The sequence below is a fragment of the Bombina bombina genome, chromosome 6, assembly GCF_027579735.1.
Source record: "Bombina bombina isolate aBomBom1 chromosome 6, aBomBom1.pri, whole genome shotgun sequence".
Lineage (NCBI taxonomy): Eukaryota > Metazoa > Chordata > Amphibia > Anura > Bombinatoridae > Bombina > Bombina bombina.
Window position 1 is genome coordinate 280889053 of NC_069504.1, and position 20575 is coordinate 280909627.

General features: G+C 36.9%; 1 protein-coding gene across 1 annotated transcript in view; it reads left to right on the forward strand.

The window, feature by feature from the left end:
* Positions 1–20575, forward strand: part of NTN4 (netrin 4) — a 294924-nt gene that overhangs the window by 233783 nt on the left and 40566 nt on the right. Inside the window, 2 exon segments of the mRNA XM_053716881.1 lie at positions 15654–15867; positions 16904–17016. Of these exon segments, the coding sequence (XP_053572856.1) occupies positions 15654–15867; positions 16904–17016 (327 nt within the window).

Genomic DNA, 20575 nt, shown 5'->3' on the forward strand with positions numbered 1-20575 from the left:
ATGACTTATACCAGAAGAGAGAGCATGCATGCCTTATACCAGAAGAGAGAGCATTCAAGACTTAGACTAGAAGAGAGAGCATGCATGACTTATACCAGAAGAGAGAGCATGCAAGACTTAGAGCAGAAGAGAGAGCATGCAGGACTTATACCAGAAGAGAGAGCATGCAGGACTTAGACCAGAAGAGAGTGCATGCATGACTTAGACCAGAAGAGAGAGCACGCAGGATTTAGCGCAGAAGAGAAGGTATGAAGGACTTAGAGCAGAAGAGAGAGCATTCAGGCCTTAGAGCAGAAGAGAGAGCATGCAGGACTTAGACCAGATGAGAAACTATGCAGGACATAGACCAGAAGAGAGAGCATGCAGGACATAGACCAGATTAAGAAGTATGCAGGACTTAGACCAGAAGAGAGGACATACAGGAATTACACCAGAAGAGAGAGCATGCAAGACTTAGACCAGAAGAGAGAGCATGCAGGACTTAGACCAGAAGAGAGAGCATGCAGGACTTAGACCAAAAGAGAGTGCATGCAGGGTTTAGTGCAGAAGAGAAAGTATGAAGGACTTAGAGCAGAAGAGATAGCATGCAGGATTTAGAGCAGAAGAGATAGCATGCAGGATTTAGAGCAGCAGAGAGAGGTGGATAATATAAATTATCTTGGGATATTTATAGGAAGAGATCCAGGGGACTGGTATGGCCTTAACTATACCAAGATGTTTGCTAACCTAGAGGCTGAATTCCAAAAGTGGAATATACTTTATTTTTCTCTCTCAGGAAAAATTATGTTGATTAAGGCAATCCTGTTCCCTCGGATCTTATTTCTATTACAAAATCTACCCCTGGTTATTCTCAAAAGAGATATAGTTTTATATAATCGAGCATGTGCATCATTTATTTGGGGCAAAAAGAAACCACGCTTGTCAATGGAGAAACTGTCTATACCTAAAAAGTATGGTGGTATGGCGTTACCAAATCTAAGATACTATAATTGGGTTACGTTGGCTAAATATGGTGTAGACTGGTTGACGGAAGCACAGTATGTCACATATTATGACATTGAGTCTGATTTAATTGCACCTTTTAGTTTAAAATCAGTTTTGCATCATGTATATGCCAAACTACCTTCTAATATTAAACAATTAATCACATTTTCAAATATCATATTAGCCTGGCAGAAATACTGCAGGATGATGGGAGAAGACTTTCAGAAATCCTGATTTTTACCTATTATCGGGACCCCCTCATTTTCCCCAGGTATCTATAATGTGGTATTTAAAGAATGGCATACTAAAGGTATAACATACTTTTCGCAGCTTCTTAGATCAGATAGTAATATAATACAATTGTATAGTGTGATATCAGATAAACATAATCTTCCTGCAAATAATTTTTTTGCCTACCTACAGGCTAGAAGTTTTATAACATCATTAGCATGTTCAGGCACACAAGACTGGAACCTACATGAGATAGAATCAGGTCTCAAACTACACAAAGCTGGGGTTAGATCAGTCACTTTTTGGTATGAGGCCTTGTACTCTAAATTGGGGGATAAACATTTATCCAGAATTAAAGAGACCTTTCATAGATATTTCACTAATTTACAAGAATCAGATATAAAGAAAAGTATAAGTCTATGTGAGGCAACTACAACCAAGATAGGTTGGAGGGAAGCTCATATGAAATTATTAAATAATTTTTACCTAACACCAGAAAGAATGAACAAATGGGTGCGTAATGAACCAAGATTTGGGTGCTTTAAATGTTGTGCTGATAAGGCAGATATGTTGCACTGCTTATGGTCATGCCCTAAAATTAAACAATTCTGGGGGAAAATCAACTTCTGGTTGAATAGGCACTTGCAGCAAAACTGCGAACTTACGCCCAGAAAGATATTCTTTTTGTGCCATGATCAGATATGTTCCGGGGATCAACAGCTGATCAATGCAGCCATCCTAGCGGCGCGTATGTTAGTGTTTAAGAAATGGAAGTTAGTAAGTGCTCCGGGTATAGCCGAATTCGTAAGTGCAATTAGATTGCAAATGAGGATAGAATTATATGATAAAAATTTATCATCAGAGAAATATCTCAAAAGATATTTCGCGAAATGGTTAAGATTAATTCAAAAATGGCCTTTGGCATTACAAAAACAATTCATTGCCCCTCTAACAAACTCCACAGCGTTCTTGTCACTGATTGCGGGAGAGATTCTCCCACAACAGTGGATAGAGGATTAAATCGAGGAAGTAGATTATTGTTAGTAGGGTAGAGAGGGGGTTCCAGGGGTGTAGTAGGGGTCCGGTATGTTGTATTTTCTAATAATATTTTTTATTTTTTTATTTTTTTTTCCTTTTGCTTTTTCTCTTCCTTTTTGTTTGCTTGTTTGTTTATTTATCTGTTATTTTTGTCTATCTGTTTTGTCTTCTTTTTGTTCGGTTATTTGTTTTTCTTTTTCCCCATAAAAATTATAAAAAATTGTGAAGTACGAGAAGGCAGAATATGAAAGCTGACTGTAGACAAAAGACTATTTCTTTTCTGTCATATTTAATTTCATAAGAGACGATCTTTCAAATGTTACATTTATAACCATGTATAAGGATGAATATTATGTTTTTCATGTATGAAAGTATGTACTTCACCAATAAAATATTTAAAAAAAAAAAAAAATACTATCGCCTAGATTACGAGTCTTGCGTTAGCCTTAAAAAGCAGCGTTGAGAGGTCCCAACGCTGTTTTTTAACACCCGCTGGTATTACGAGTCTGACAGGTACAGGTGTACCGCTCACTTTTTTCCGCAACTCGAGCATACCGCAAATCCACTTACGTCAATTGCGTATCCTATCTTTTTAATGGGATTTGCCTAATTAGGCAACAGCCTCTCCTGTCAAGATTGATACCGCATTTAAAAGTCAGTAGTTAAGAGTTTTATGGGCTAACGCCGTAACATAAAACTCTTAACTAAAGTGATAAAAAGTACACTAACACCAATAAACTACCTATTAACCCCTAAACCGAGCGCCCCCCCCCCCCACATCGCAAACACTTAAATACATTTTTTAACCCCTAATCTGCTGACCGGACATCGCCGCCACTTCAATTAATATATTAACCCCTAAAACACCACACTCCCGCCTCGCAAACATTAGTTACATTTTATTAACCCCTAATCTGCCCTCCCTAACATCGCTGACACCTACCTACATTTATTAACCCCTAATCTGCCGCCGCCAACGTCGCCGCCACTATAATAAAGTTATTAACCCCTAAATCTAAGTTTAACCCTAACCCTAACACCCCCCTAACTTAAATATAATTTAAATAAATAGAAATAAAATTACTACAATTAAATAAATTATTCCTATTTAAAACTAAATACTTAACTATAAAATAAACCCTAAAATAGCTACAATATAAATAATAATTACATTGTAGCAATCTTAGGATTTATTTTTATTTTACAGGCAAGTTTGTATTTATTTTAACTAGGTACAATAGTTATTAACTATTTAATAACTTCCTAGTTAAAATAATTACAAATTTACCTGTAAAAGAAACCCTAACTTAAGTTACAATTACACCTAACACTACACTATAATTAAATAAATTACCTAAATTAACTACAATTAATTACAATTAAATTAAATAAACTAAAGTACGAAAAAAACCACTAAATTACAGATAATAAAAAATAATTACAATTTTTTAAAACTAATTACACCTAATCTAATCCCCCTAATAAAATAAAAAGCCCCCCAAAATAATAAAAATCCGTACCCTATACTAAATTACAAATAGCTCTTAAAAGGGCCTTTTGCGGGGCATTTCCCCAAAGGAATCAGCTCTATTACCTGTAATAAAAAAAGACAATACCCCCCCAACATTAAAACCCACCACCCACACACCCAACCCTACTCTAAAACCCACCCAATCCCCCCTTAATAAAACCTAACACTACCCCCTTGAAGATCACCCTACCTTGAGACGTCTTCACCCAACCGGGCAGAAGTGGTCCTCCAGACGGCCAGAAGTCTTCATCAGATCCAGGCAGAAGAGGACCTCCAGACGGGCAGAAGTCTTCATCCAGACGGCATCTTCTATCTTCATCCATCCGGAGCAGAGCGGGTCCATCTTCAAGCCATCCGACGCGGAGCATCCTCTTCCATCCGACGACTAACACTAAATGACGGTACCTTTAAGTGACATCATCCAAGATGGCATCCCTTCAATTCCAATTGGGTTAATTCCAATCGGAATTAAGGTAGAAAAAATCATATTGGCTGATGCAATCAGCCAATAGGATTGAGCTCGCATTCTATTGGCTGATTGGAACAGCCAATAGAATGCGAGCTCAATCCTATTGGCTGATTGGATCAGCCAATACAATTTTTTCTACCTTTATTCCGATTGGCTGATAGAATTCTATCAGCCATTCGGAATTGAAGGGACGCCATCTTGGATGACGTCACTTAAAGGTACCGTCATTTAGTGTTAGTCATCCGATGGAAGGGGATGCTCTGCGTCGGATGGCTTGAAGATGGACCCGCTCCGCTCCGGATGGATGAAGATAGAAGATGCCTGTCTGGAGGACCTCTTCTGCCCGGATAGGATGAAGACTTCGGACCGTCTGGAGGACCACTTCTGCCCGGTTGGGTGAAGACGTCTCAAGGTAGGATGATCTTCAAGGGGGTAGTGTTAGGTTTTATTAAGGGGGGATTGGTGGGTTTTAGAGTAGGGTTGGGTGTGTGGGTTGTAATGTTGGGGGGTATTGTATTTTTTTTATTACAGGTAATAGAATTGATTACTTTGGGGCAATGCCCCGCAAAAGGCCCTTTTAAGGGCTATTTGTAATTTAGTATAGGGTAGGGATTTTTATTATTTTGGGAGGCTTTTTTATTTTATTAGGGGGATTAGATTAGGTGTAATTAATTTTTTTTTTTTTAATTATTTTATTATTTTCTGTAATTTAGTAGGGTTTTTTTCGTACTTTAGTTTATTTAATTTAATTGTAATTAATTGTAGTTAGTTTAGTTAATTTATTTAATTATAGTGTAGTGTTAGGTGTACTTGTAACTTATTTTACAGGTAAATTTGTAATTATTTTAACTAGGAAGTTATTAAATAGTTAATAACTATTTAATAACTATTGTACCTAGTTAAAATAAATACAAACTTGCCTGTAAAATAAAAATAAATCCTAAAATGGCTACAATGTAACTATTAGTTATATTGTAGCTATTTTAGGGTTTATTTTATAGGTAAGTATTTAGTTTTAAATAGGAAAAATGTATTTAATTGTAGTAATTTTATTTCTATTTATTTAAATTATATTTAAGTTAGGGGGGTGTTAGGGGTTAGGGTTAGACTTAGATTTAGGGGTTAATAACTTTATTATAGTGGCAGCTGCAGAATAGGGGTTAATAAGTGTAGTTAGGTGGCAGCGACATTGGGGGCGGCAGATTAGGGGTTAATAAGTGTAAGATTAGGGGTGTTTAAACTCAGGGTTCATGTTAGGGTGTTAGGTGTAGACATAAATTTAGTTTCCCCATAGGAATCAATGGGGCTGCGTTAGGAGCTGAACGCTGCTTTTTTGCAGGTGTTAGGTTTTTTTCAGCCAAATCTGCCCCATTGAACCCTATGGGGAAATTGGGGAAATTGTGCACGAGCAAGTTTAGCCAGCTCACCGCTACCGTAAGCAGCGCTGGTATTGAGGTGAGATGTGGAGCTAAATTCTGCTCTACGCTCAACTTTTTCTCTAGTTGGGTGGGGTGTATAGTTGTTTCTTTGCAGTATTTTTACAGATGGATCTGCCTGAGGAGAGGGTGGAGAAAAAAAATATGAAATAATTAGACTGCATCTTGTGGGTTCCTGGGTCGAGAGGAAAATGATCCAAATACTTAATGTTTTTTTCAGTGATTGTGTTATGAATGCCTGTATGTCTTTATCCCATCTCATGTATACACCAAAGCATTATTATTATTCAGGTGTAACGTGTTCATTGAGAGCCTAGATTTTTATTAAACAAGAATGTGTCTGAAATTGCTGCCAAACTGAGCTGGATAGTTTTCAGCTTCTAAGAATGCAATCAATTGTGCGATATCTGCAAAGTGTTAGAATTTGTCATCAGTCAGAACATAATCCAGGAGGAGTAGCTGAGAAATAAACACACTGCGTGCATATGGTTTCCTTTCTCTAAATTAACCACAGCTAATGAATAACCACAAACTGTTTTCTGCAATGTACTGAGTTCATAGCATTCTAAAAACAAAAGGAATAAAATAGCATCATATTCATAGTTTATTTGTATTATAACCAACAAAAGAGGAAGGTAAGAAAAGGCTCACTGTTGCATGATTTTCTGTTTGGCAGGAATGAGACAATAATTAAAGGGACATTACACACTTTGAGATAGTAATATAAAATGATAAATCACATATATAAAAAGAAGTCTGCGATATACTTTCATTATTTATTTTGTCCTCTTTGCCTGTAATTCCATTCTGAAATTGTGAGCTTTTCAGTTCCTGTTAGAAATGGAAGTGCAGAACACTGTTCTATTCCACACAGCCATTGGCTGCACACTCTAATGACCTATGTATAACTGTCCCTAATTGGCCACAGCAGAGAAGGTAACACAAGTTACAACATGGCAGCTCCCAGTGTTTTATAGAGACTAAAACTTTACACTTATTTTGTCACTTTTTAAACAACTAATGAAACTTTAAAAAATACATCTACATGTTAGTCATGGACTAATCTTTTCTTTGAATGCATCATTCTATCTAGCATGTATTTAGTGTTTAATGTCCCTTTAACTCCTATGTGCACTGGGGAAAACATATCTCATGCAAATAGGAGCTAAAATGGGCGGATGTGGGGAGTTTGAGGGTAACAGATTTCTCAGTGCCTAGAGCAGCTCAAAACCTAAATATCGGGTGCAAAAGGTAACATAAAGGGAATAAAACATAGAGGAATACAAAAACAATGGTGTAATAATGTGGCAAATGTGAAATCATTTGAGCTGGTGGGATAATCTAGTCACAAATCTCCAATTTGAAACAGGCATTTCCCAAATAGAAGCAGCATAGTTTCATATAAACACTTCTCCTTTAAGAACCATAACTGGTTTGCACACAGGAACTCTAATAAAAAGACACATAGGGCTCCATTTATCAAAGATTTAGCCGGTTTTAATACGCTCACTGTACATCTGCAGCAGTAGCGATTACAAATTCAGTGTCAATATTTATCAAATGTCCAAACTTGCTTGCATTCACTATATGATGCATCAATGGCGCGTAATTGTATTTCTTTTAGCTGGAATTATGTACATTGTCAATCACATGACACATTTTTTTACATATAGTTTTAATCATGTTCGCCATTTTCATTCTTATTCATGAATAAGTAGTTCAAAAAGGTCATTTTTAATTTGTGTACTTGTGCCCTTTAAAAATGTATTATTATAACTATTGAGCATTGTAGGTCTCATGAATATACACATTTAGGGGGGCCTATTTATCAAAGCGCCAACTGAAAATACACTGGAATTCTACGTCGTAATTGTTGCGAGATTGATCCGCCTTAGTTATCAAAGTGTCAAGAATGGCAAATGTCTCAATCCGACGCAGATCGATGCGAGTTGAAAACCATGGTATTCGAGTGGAATCGTGTTCATTCGCCCTCCTCTTCGACACTATTTGAAGCTCTCAAGAAGTTATCCAAAATTCTACATTTACGCTCGCGTCTTTTCCAACTCAGCGTACCTAGTTTTCAATCCGCCACCCTTGAGGCAACGGATGCCAAAGAAATCAATAGAAGTCTGAAAACACAGAAAGCTTATGTTCGATTCTGCAAGAGAATTAAGTATATTACATGATAAAAGTAAATTAGAAACTTTATTAAAATTGTATACCCTTTCTAAATCAAACAATAGTATAGCTTCACATTTGGTGCACTAGTAGATATAGGAATAAAAATGTAAAATACATTACTACTGATGGATTATGCTACAATTTTGTCTCTCATTACAAAGCAAGGGGACAATATTATTTCTACATATTTGGTGCAAAGTTTTACCCTAAACTTGTTGCACTAATAGATATAGAGATAAAAATGAAATAAATACACAACATAATATATAGCTAACTTCCTTTTTATTTTCTGTGAAAAATCTATGTGCACCATGTTTAAGCCATGTAATACAAGTCCCACTCTCCACTTCACGCCATATTTGACTCAACACTTTTCACACCAATTATGACGCAAACTCCTAAATAACCTACACACTAGTGAATTTTTTCACCACTTTTGATTGGAATATGCATAATCACATTATTTATGACATCTACCAATCTGATTCAAATACACATTATAAACTATCACTAACGAATCAAATTTCTCGATACTTGTGTCATTAATCACTCATCAGAACTTGTAAGTGCCATTTGTTACATTGTGTATTATACTTTGAAAGTAAGTATATGTTAAATTAGTATTAAAGATAAACATTGATGCTGACATTAGGACACACAGTGTAATATTTTAGACAAGTATTTTAAAGTTCGAATTGATGTCTGATTCAATAGAATCTTAAGCTGAACGATCAAAGGGATAGCACACCTAATTTTAAACTGTCATGATTCAGATACAGCAGAAATTAAAATCACCTCTTTACTGTCATGCTATTTTCAGTGTATTTCTTCCTTCTCTTGAATTTCTTTTTCAGTAAGAAATGTCATTTTATATGCCAGCCCATTTTATAACACCTGTGTAGGGGTGTTTTTTAAAAATATACGCCTAGATTTAGAGTTCTGCGGCCAAAGGGGTGCGTTAGCTACGCGTGCTTTTTTCTGGCCGCACCTTTTAAATACCGTTGGTATTGAGAGTTCACAGAATGGCTGCGTTAGGCTCCAAAAAAGGAGCGTAGAGCATATTTAACGCAACTTCAACTCTCGATACCAGCGGTGCTTACGGACGCGGCCAGCTTCAAAAACGTGCTCGTGCACGATTCCTCCATAGAAAACAATGGGGCTGTTTGAGCTGAAAAAAAACCTAACACCTGCAAAAAAGCCGAGTTCAGCTCCTAACGCAGCCCCATTGTTTTCTATGGGGAAACACTTCCTACGTCTGCACCTAACACTCTAACATGTACCCGAGTCTAAACACCCCTAACCTTACACTTATTAACCCCTAATCTGCTGCCCCCGCTATCGCTGACCCCTGCATATTATTTTGAACCCCTAATCTGCCGCTCCGTAAACTGCCGCTACTTACATTATCCCTATGTACCCCTAATCTGCTGTCCCTAACACCGCCGACCCCTATATTATATTAATTAACCCTTAATCTGCCCCCCACAACGTCGCCTCCACCTGCCTACACTTATTAACCCCTAATCTGCCGAGCGGACCGCACCGCTATTATAATAAAGTTATTAACCCCTAATCTGCCTCACTCCCGCCTCAATAACCCTATAATAAATAGTATTAACCCCTAATCTGCCCTCCCTAACATCGCCGACACCTAACTTCAAGTATTAACCCCTAATCTGCCGACTGGAGCTCACCGCTATTCTAATAAATGTATTAACCCCTAAAGCTAAGTCTAACCCTAACACTAACACCCCCCTAAATTAAATATAATTTAAATCTAACGAAATAAATTAACTCTTATTAAATAAATTATTCCTATTTAAAGCTAAATACTTACCTGTAAAATAAATCCTAATATAGCTACAATATAAATTATATTTATATTATAGCTATTTTAGGATTTATATTTATTTTACAGGTAACTTTGTATTTATTTTAACCAGGTACAATAGCTATTAAATAGTTAAGAACTATTTAATAGCTAAAATAGTTACAAAAAATAAAAAAATATTTACAAACATCAGAAAAATATTACAATTTTAAACTAATTACACCTACTCTAAGCCCCCTAATAAAATAACAAAGACCCCCAAAATAAAAAAATGCCCTACCCTATTCTAAATTACAAAAGTTCAAAGCTTTTACCTTACCAGCCCTGAACAGGGCCCTTTGCGGGGCATGCCCCAAAGAATTCAGCTCTTTTGCCTGTAAAAAAACACATACAATACCCCCCCCCAACATTACAACCCACCACCCACATACCCCTAATCTAACTCAAACCCCCCTTAAATAAACCTAACACTAAGCCCCTGAAGATCTTCCTACCTTATTTTCACCATACCAGGTTCACCGATCGATCCAGAAGAGCTCCTCCGATATCTTGATCCAAGCCCAAGCAGGGGGCTGAAGAGGTCCATGATCCGGCTGAAGTCTTCATCCAAGCGGGAGCTGAAGAGGTCCATGATCCGGCTGAAGTCTTCTATCAACGGCATCTTCAATCTTCTTTCTTCCGGATACCATGTTCATACCGCCGACGCGGAACATCCATCTTCACCGACGACTTCCCGACGAATGACGGTTCCTTTAAGGGACGTCATCCAAGATGGGGTCCCTCGAATTCCGATTGGCTGATAGGATTCTATCAGCCAATTGGAATTAAGGTAGGAAAATTCTGATTGGCTGATGGAATCAGCCAATCAGAATCAAGTTCAATCCGATTGGCTGATTCAATCAGCCAATCAGATTGAGCTTGCATTCTATTGGCTGTTCCGATCAGCCAATAGAATGCGAGCTCAATCTGATTGGCTGATCGGATCAGCCAATCGGATTGAACTTGATTCTGATTGGCTGATTCCATCAGCCAATCAGAATTTTCCTACCTTAATTCCGATTGGCTGATAGAATCCTATCAGCCAATCGGAATTCGAGGGACGCCATCTTGGATGACGTCCCTTAAATGAAGACTTCAGCCGGATCATGGACCTCTTCAGCCCCCCGCTTGGGCTTGGATCAAGACATCGGAGGAGCTCTTCTGGATCGATCGGTGAACCTGGTATGGTGAAGATAAGGTAGGAAGATCTTCAGGGGCTTAGTGTTAGGTTTATTTAAGGGGGGTTTGGGTTAGATTAGGGGTATGTGGGTTGTAATGTTGGGGGGGGTATTGTTTGTGGGTTTTTTTACAGGCAAAAGAGCTGAATTCTTTGGGGCATGCCCTGCAAAGGGCCCTGTTCAGGGCTGGTAAGGTAAAAGAGCTTTGAACATTTGTAATTTAGAATAGGGTAGGGCATTTTTTTTATTTTGGGGGTCTTTGTTATTTTATTAGGGGGCTTAGAGTAGGTGTAATTAGTTTAAAATTGTTGTAATATTTTTCTGATGTTTGTAAATATTTTTTTATTTTTTGTAACTTAGTTCTTTTTTATTTTTTGTACTTTAGTTAGTTTATTTCATTGTATTTATTTGTAGATATTGTATTTAATTAATGCATTGATAGTGTAGTGTTAGGTTTAATTGTAGGTAATTGTAGGTATTTTATTTAATTAATTTATTGATAGTGTAGTGTTAGATTTAATTGTAACTTAGGTTAGGATTTATTTTACAGGTAATTTTGTAATTATTTTAACTATTTTAGCTATTAAATAGTTCTTAACTATTTAATAGCTATTGTACCTGGTTAAAATAAATACAAAGTTACCTGTAAAATAAATATAAATCCTAAAATAGCTATAATATAAATATAATTTATATTGTAGCTCTATTAGGATTTATTTTACAGGTAAGTATTTAGCTTTAAATAGGAATAATTTATTTAATAAGAGTTAATTTATTTCGTTAGATTTAAATTATATTTAATTTAGGGGGGTGTTAGTGTTAGGGTTAGACTTAGTTTTAGGGGTTAATACATTTATTAGAATAGCGGTGAGCTCCAGTCAGCAGATTAGGGGTTAATACTTGAAGTTAGGTGTCGGCGATGTTAGGGAGGGCAGATTAGGGGTTAATACTATTTATTATAGGGTTATTGAGGCGGGAGTGAGGCGGATTAGGGGTTAATAACTTTATTATAGTAGCGGTGAGATCCGCTCGGCAGATTAGGGGTTAATAAGTGTAGGCAGGTGGAGGCGACGTTGAGGGGGGCAGATTAGGGGCTAATAAATATAATATAGGGGTCGGCGGTGTTAGGGGCAGCAGATTAGGGGTACATAAGGATAACGTAAGTAGCAGCTCTTTGCGGTCGGCAGATTAGGGGTTAATTATTGTAGGTAGCTGGCGGCGACGTTGTGGGGGGCAGGTTAGAGGTTAATAAATATAATATATGGGTCGGCGGTGTTAGGGGCAGCAGATTAGGGGTACATAAGGATAACGTAGGTGGCGGTCGGCAGATTAGGGGTTAAAAAAATTTAATCAAGTGGCGGCGATGTGGGGGGACCTCTTTTTAGGGGTACATAGGTAGTTTATGGGTGTTAGTGTACTTTAGAGCACAGTAGTTAAGAGCTTTATAAACCGGCGTTAGCCCAGAAAGCTCATAACTACTGACTTTTTTCTGCGGCTGGAGTTTTGTCGTTAGATTTCTAACGCTCACTTCAGCCAAGACTCTAAATACCTGAGTTAGAAAGATCCCATTGAAAAGATAGGATACGCAATTGACGTAAGGGGATCTGTGGTATGGAAAAGTCGCAGCTGGAAAGCGAGCGTTAGACCCTTTAATGACTGACTCCAAATACCAGAGGGCGGTAAAAACCAGCGTTAGGAGCCTCTAACGCTGGTTTTGACGGCTACCGCCCAACTCTAAATCTAGGCCATAGATTGCAATCAGGAGGGGTTACACAGGTGCAGAGAGAAAACTGGCCCAGCTCTTAAAGGGACAGGAAACGCCAAAATATTCTTTCATGATTTGGTTAAACAACTTTCCAATTTACTTCTATTCTCAAATTTGCTTCATTCTCTTGTTATCCTTTGCTGAAGGAACAGCATTGCACTACTGGCAGCTAGCTGAACACATCTATTTAGCTAATCACAAGAGACAAATGTGTGCAGGCACGAATTAGCAGCTAGCGCCCTCTAGTGTAGGATATGTGCGTAATCTTTTCCAACAAGGGATACTAAGAGAACAAAGCACATTTGAAAATAAAAGTGTATTAAATTACATGCTTTATCTGAATCATGCAACTTCATTTTTTACTTTCCTATCCCTTTAAAATATTCATTGATGATGTATGTCATATGGGCATGTTGCCATGATATTTCTTGCGAAAAATTGTATTTATGTATGTTACATTACCTCAATAAAAACTATATATAAAAAAAAATATTCATTGATTGCAAATAAATACATATGCTACCCTGATTACATGTTATATTCACAATTATTCCTGCTCAGAATAATAATACATTTACACTATATACATATAGTGGTATAAATAAACACAAAGATATGACAGACAACATTGTTTAGAACAAAAAAAGGAATTTAGGGACATGTAAATATGTTTGCCAAAGATTTCTGACATAACACATATATATATAAACAAGTATGTGCAAAGATATGTACACATTCTAGCATTAAAGGGACAGTCAACACCAGATTTTTTGTTGTTTTAAAAAATAGATAATCCCTTAATTACCAATTCCCCAGTTTTGCTTAACCAACACAGTTATAATTATACACGTTTTACCTCTGTAATTACCTTGTATCTAAGCCTCAGCAGACTGCCCCCTTATATCAGTTCTTTAGACAGACTTTCATTTTAGCCAATCAGAGCTGTCTCCCTATCTAACACATAGGCTACAGTTTAGAGGAAAAGTTCCAAAGGGTAAAATAGTATAATAACAGATCAGATGCACATTATATTGTGAGTATGGAGGTTGTTGCTGCACACACTTTATATTTATTTTGAGGATTTCTTGAATGATGAGGTGTTTAGGATCCCTTTAAAATTACATGCCCTATTTAAATCATGAAAGGTTTTTTTGGACTTGACTGTCCCTTTAATAATAATTTAAAAAATAAATGAGAAATATGACTCCTAGAAATACAAATACACATTAATTTCTGTGAAAGTATCATATAACAAATCAATATAAAAATAACTTTCTATGAGATATTGTTTGTTGAATTATAAAGCAATCTATTTCTTGGACATTAACAGTTGAAAAATAAAAGATTAGCTTTAGAGAAATGTGCTTGTTCATGAACAGTAATGAAATGGTATAAATAAAGTTGGGAAAAACCTGAATATCTGCAACATCGATGACTGCTAGTTAACACCAGTCCGATGCTCCTCGCATCATACTTGCCGCACGTGTTTTTGACGGTTATTTTGCTAAATAAGGAGATTGTATTCAGATTCGCGAAAGCGATGTTTGGCGAGCGTATTGACGCCAGCGAATGCAACATAGTTGACGCTTTGATAAATAGGCCCCTTAACATATTCATTCTGAATAACGTATTGATAAGGGAACAAATAGGATATTACTAAACCGTTCTGTGTTGGTAGACACACCTTTTTATATATTTTTTAACATTGCTTTAACATCCCTTTGATTCCTATGCCATTCGCTAGCTCAAAAATGTGTATCACTGGAGCGTATGTTACAGCAATTTGAGATATAGTTGAAAATTTTGACAGAATAATAACTCTGGGGTGTCAATTATGCTCGTAATTTTATGCGTATTTTCAATGATTTACCTTTGATAAATGGAGCCCATAACCTTTATTATCAGGTAATCTGCTCACGTTTAATCAAGGATTTTCCTTCTTCTAGAGAAGCAGGCGGTTTAAGACCTTGCATGTTGTCTTTTTTATTTATAGACTTTTTTATTATAACTTCTTGTATTCCACAAGACTCAATATCTTGCAGTAAGAAATTTCATCATTTTCTTTAGTAATCACCAACTCTGGTTTCATGATAAATAAATATTTTGCAAGATCACATACATGATTGAAAGTTTGTGTTCAAAAATATCTCTGTAGTTTTAAATTTTTATCTTGCCGGATCTTTATGCATCAGCATCAAAATAATTCAGATATTGCAAATTAAGTAATTATGCAATGGATTTAATGGTTCTTTAAGCAATAAGACCTATCTCTGTGCCACATTTTGTAAAGATTGGCACAGCGGTTTCATCAGTAACATAGGCTTGAACACTGAAAACTTCCTTTTTTTATATATACTTAATTGCTCCAAAAGTACTGAACCGTCACCTGGGTCCGATGATATAAAGTTCATTAATACTGTGAGGTCCCTAAAATAATGGTAGAAAGAAAATTTTTAACTTGAGAGCTTTTTATCTCACTATGGAACAGATTACAAGTGGCACGCTATATTTTTTTTGCCGCTCACGTGCAACCTTCGCTGGAAGTAAGCTTTTAATGTGGACAGGTCAGAATACGTAATACAAATTGAAAGTTTGCGAGCTTGTATTTTCTACATATTCAGGTTTATGCCACTTGTACAAACATAATTAGGGCATATATTGAGCTACCAATTTGCTATTTGAAGTTTTTGTAAACAGAAGTGTTTTTTCATTTAATTTAATTTCTAGAATTTGTTTACCAGCCCTGTGAGTGAAAAAAAATATTGTGGCAACTGATTTGAAAAGGTTGGACCCTTCTGATCATTAAAGGTTTCATTGTAGCATGCGTTGGTTAATTTGGGTTAATTTTATTGATGGTGTGGCGCATACCTTAGATGTCAGTATATTAGCGTCTGGTATTTAAGCTGTTACGTGTATGTGACTTGGTCTAACAGTGCATATTTAACAGAAAGTTTTTGCTTGTGTCCTTAGCTTGTTCCTGTCACCCAGTCGGCTCTGCTGTTCTTCCTCCTGGGAGCCATATTGTCTGTGATCCGAACAATGGTGACTGCCCATGCAAGCCTGGTGTTGCTGGTCCGCAGTGTGATCAGTGCATGGTTGGTTATTGGGGATTTGGCGACTATGGTTGTAGGCCATGCGATTGTGCTGGAAGCTGTGATCCTCTGACTGGAGACTGTATCACCAAGTAAGTATCCTGTTTAAACTATGAGATGCTTAAGCTATGATACCTTGTTTTATAAACAATTATTAGACTAAATGTAGAGTAGAAATCTTATTTAGGACGGTAGACTTAAAGATTAGATAATGAATTAACCCCATAAAAGATATTCATGTCCCTTTTTTGTGAAGATCATACTCCAATATATTAAGGACCTAAATAAAGACTTTATAATGTGTGTTTGTTGTTTCTTTCAGAACAGGCTTTATTAAAACAGAATGTCTTTTTTTACAGCAACTTTATAGGGTTACACTTGAAAGTATTATACAAAATATAGTTTATTTAAACCCTCATTTTGATCCCCTTAATAAATATCCACAAAAGGCTAGGATTATAGTGCAGTTCTTTTCTACCTGGTAGTAACAACCTTGGTAGGCCAAAGAGAAGGCTACAATGTGTATCAACTTATGGACTATGGGTGTTTTATTCCAGTTTACAAGGGTGGCAGAAAGGTCATTTTTCTCAAAAATCAATTTGAGCATCTGTGAGTCAATTTGTTCCCCTGAATTTGATTGTGCTTCATGCTGTGGAACCTTTAAATTTGTGGCCTTTAAAAACTGGAAATAGACATCCCTGTTAATAAACAAAAACAAAAAAAATGATCTAGTCTATGCCCCCACCCCATTACCTTTAGCTCTGTGTTGACATATCCATTCCTTATTGAGCAGCCATTAGTACAGATATTTTCATGAAGAGCGGACAATATAGGGCACTTTATTAGAACAGCTGATAATGTTGAAGCTCAGGAGTCTCCTCTTGATTCATGTCATATTTACAGTGATTTAAAGAATTTATGTCATAGGTGCAAAATACCATCCAGCACAATGTACAACTTTTTTATTTTGTGCAAACAATGAATTCAGCATTGATGCCTTTGCTACAGTGTTTGTTAACTCTACAGAATAATACATTCAAATATAATTATTTTTCTATTATTACACAAGTCGATTTGTATTACTTGCTAAAGTAGCTAAGAAGCCTTACACTTTCCTTCATTACACAGCACAGACATAGACTGGCCTCGTGAAATTCCTGATTTTCCTTTAGAGTTTAATGAGAGTGAACAAGCATTAGACTGGGAAGCCGAACAAGGATTTTCTGCTCTGCGGCATTCAGGTAAGAATACTTTTCTTTCTGGAATATAATGTTAATTTATTTTGTAACATACTGTACTTAGTAAATTGTGATACTTTTAGGGCAAGATTGCAAGTTGCGCGGTATGGGTTTTCCGTGAGCGATATGGTCTTTTCCCAATCAATTTACATTGGGCAGATATTACAAGTCTTGAAAAATTTTGATTGTGCGCGCTCAGTCGCCTTTTACGCAAAAATCCTTTCCGTGCTCGATGAGCTGCAGTTAACAGTTTTACACAACATAAAGGTTTCACTAAACACTTCAAAAATACATTACAAAGTAGCGTTACACTCAAATTAACACTGTCTAATAAAATTATTTAAAAAGGATATTGCACACAAAAGTTATAAGGGCTCAAAGATATAGGAGACCTTGGGTGTTAGAAAACAAAAATCTGAGGCAGGAATTTTACATTGACATACATATACATACTTAGAGAAATATGGATTTATATGTATAGAGATATGTTTAAAAGGACACTGAACCTAATTTTTTTCATTTGTGATTCAGCTACAGCATGCAATTTTAAGCAACTTTCTAATTTACTCCTATTATCAAAATGTATTCATTCTCTTGGTATCTTTATTTGAAAATCAAGAATTTAAGTTTAGATGCTGGCCCATTTTTTGTGAACAAACTGGGTTGTTCTTGCTGATTGGTGGATAAATTCACCCACCATAAAACAAGTGCTGTCCAGTGTCTGAACCAAAAATTGTCTGGCTCCTTAGCTTAGATGCCTTCTTTTTCAAATAAAGATAGCAAGAGAACGAAGAAAAATTAAATTAGAACGTTGCTTAAAATCACATGCTCTATCTGAATCACGAAAGAAAAAATTTTGGGTTCAGTGTCCCTTTAACTATGGAGATAATGAAAAGATTTCACATTACAATCTTATGCACATTAACCCCTTAATGACCACAGCACTTTTCCATTTTCTGTCCGTTTGGGACCAAGGCTATTTTTACATTTTTGCGGTGTTTGTGTTTAGCTGTAATTTTCTTCTTACTCATTTACTGTACCCACACATATTATATACCGTTTTTCTCGCCATTAAACTAACTTTCTAAAAATACCATTATTTTCATCATATCTTATAATTTACTATAAAAAAAAATATAAAATATGAGGAAAAATTGAAAAAAACACACTTTTTCTAAATTTGACCCCCAAAATCTGTTACATATCTACAACCACCAAAAAACACCCATGCTAAATAGTTTCAAAATTTTGTCCTGAGTTTAGAAATACCCAATGTTTACATGCTCTTTGCTTTTTTTGCAAGTTATAGGGCCATAAATACAAGTAGCACTTTGCTATTTCCAAACCACTTTTTTCCAAAATTAGCGCTAGTTACATTAGAACACTAATATCTTTCAAGAATCCCTGAATATCCCTTGACATGTATATATTTTTTTTTAGTAGACATCCCAAAGTATTGATCTAGGACAATTTTGGTATATTTCATACCACCATTTCACCGCCAAATGCGATCAAATACAAAAAATCGTTCACTTTTTCACAAATTTTTTCACAAACTTTTGGTTTCTCACTGAAATTATTTACAAACAACTTGTGCAATTATGGCATAAATGGTTGTAAATTCTTCTCTGGGATCCCCTTTGTTCAGAAATAGCAGACATATATGGCTTTGGCGTTGCTTTTTGGTAATTAGAAGGCCGCTAAATGCCACTGCGCACCACAAGTGTATTATGCCCAGCAGTTAAGGGGTTAATTAGGGAGCTTTTAGGGAGCTTGTAGGGTTAATTTTAGCTTTAGTGTAGTATAGTAGACAACCCCAAGTATTGATCTAGGCACATTTTGGTATATTTCATGCCACCATTTCACCGCCAAATGCGATCAAATTGAAAAAAAGTTAAATTTTTCACAATTTTAGGTTTCTCACTGAAATAATTTACAAACAGCTTGTGCAATTATGGCACAAATGGTTGTAAATACTTGTCTGGGATCCCCTTTGTTCAGAAATAGCAGACATATATGACTTTGGCGTTGCTTTCTGGTAATTAGAAGGCCGCTAAATCCTGCTGCGCCTCACACGTGTATTATGGCTAGCAGTGAAGGGGTTAATTAGGGAGTTTGTAGGGAGCTTGCAGGGTTAATTTTAGCTTTAGTGTAGAGATCAGCCTCCCACCTGACACATCCCACCTCCTGATCCCTCCCAAACAGCTCCCTTCCCTCCCCCACCCCACAATTGTCCCCGCCATCTTAAGTACTGGCAGAAAGTCTGCCAGTACTAAAATAAAAGGGTTTTTAAAAAAAAAAAAAAAAAAATTTAGCATATTTACATATGCTAGGGTGTAGGATCCCCCCCTTAGCCCCCAACCTCCCTGATCCCCCCCAAAACCGCTCTCTAACCCTCCCCTCTGCCTCATTGGGGGCCATCTTGGGTACTGGCAGCTGTCTGCCAGTACCCAGTTTGCAAAAAAAAGTGCTTTTTTTATTTTTGTTTGGCTTTTTTCTGTAGTGTAGCTTCCCCCCCCACACAGACAAACCCCCACCACCTTGCTGATCTTTTTTTTTTTTTAAATATTTAGACATTTATAAGCTTTTTATTAATACATTTTCTGTAGTGTAGCGGTTCCCACCCGCTCCCTCCCCGTGCACGCGCCCGCCCCCGCCCTCCCGTGCACGCGCGCGTCCGTGCGCGCCCCCGCTCATCCCCGCCCACGATCCCGCCCCCCCTGCACATAACCAGGGCCATCGATGGCCGCCACCCGCCTCCCGGTCCGGCTCCCACCCACCAACGCAGGGAGCCACCGATCTCCGGTGCAGAGAGGGCCACAGAGTGGCTCTCTCTGCACCGGATGGCTACCAAAGGTTATTGCAGGATGCCTCCATATCGAGGCATCACTGCAATAACCGGAAAGCAGCTGGAAGCGAGCAGGATCGCTTCCAGCTGCTTTCCACACCGAGGACGTGCAGGGTACGTTCTCAGGCATTAACTGCCTTTTTTTTGAGGACGTACCCTGCACGTCCTCGGTCGTTAAGGGGTTAAACAATATCTAAGGGAGATCTCAAGATATATATAATCATATACATATCTCACTATAAATAGATATATCAGTCCGAAAATCATCACATATATAGTGAAATATGTATTTATAAATAAATAGAACATATTCCGTTACGAAAACATTCTCGCAATATGAAATATTTGCATTTTCATGTACACTTTTAGAGGAGAAAACATCATGGGCTTTTAGTGTTTTAGTGGGGTTTTTTCTATTTGTCTTCTCCATTGACTTTTATGGTGGAATGCGCGTGCAAAATAAGTTATTTAGCAACTTGTAATAGCTGCACAATCCCAAATGCGAAAAAGCCAGTTTTCACAACTGATTTGCCGCACAACTTGTAATCTTGCCCTTAAAGGGACACTGAACCGAAATGTTTTCTTTCGTGATTCAGACAGAGCATGCAATTTTAAGCAACTTTCTAATTTACTCCTATTATCAAGTTTTCTTCGTTCACTTGCTATCTTTATTTGAAAAAGAAGGTATCTAAGCGTCTTTTTTTGGTTCAGAAC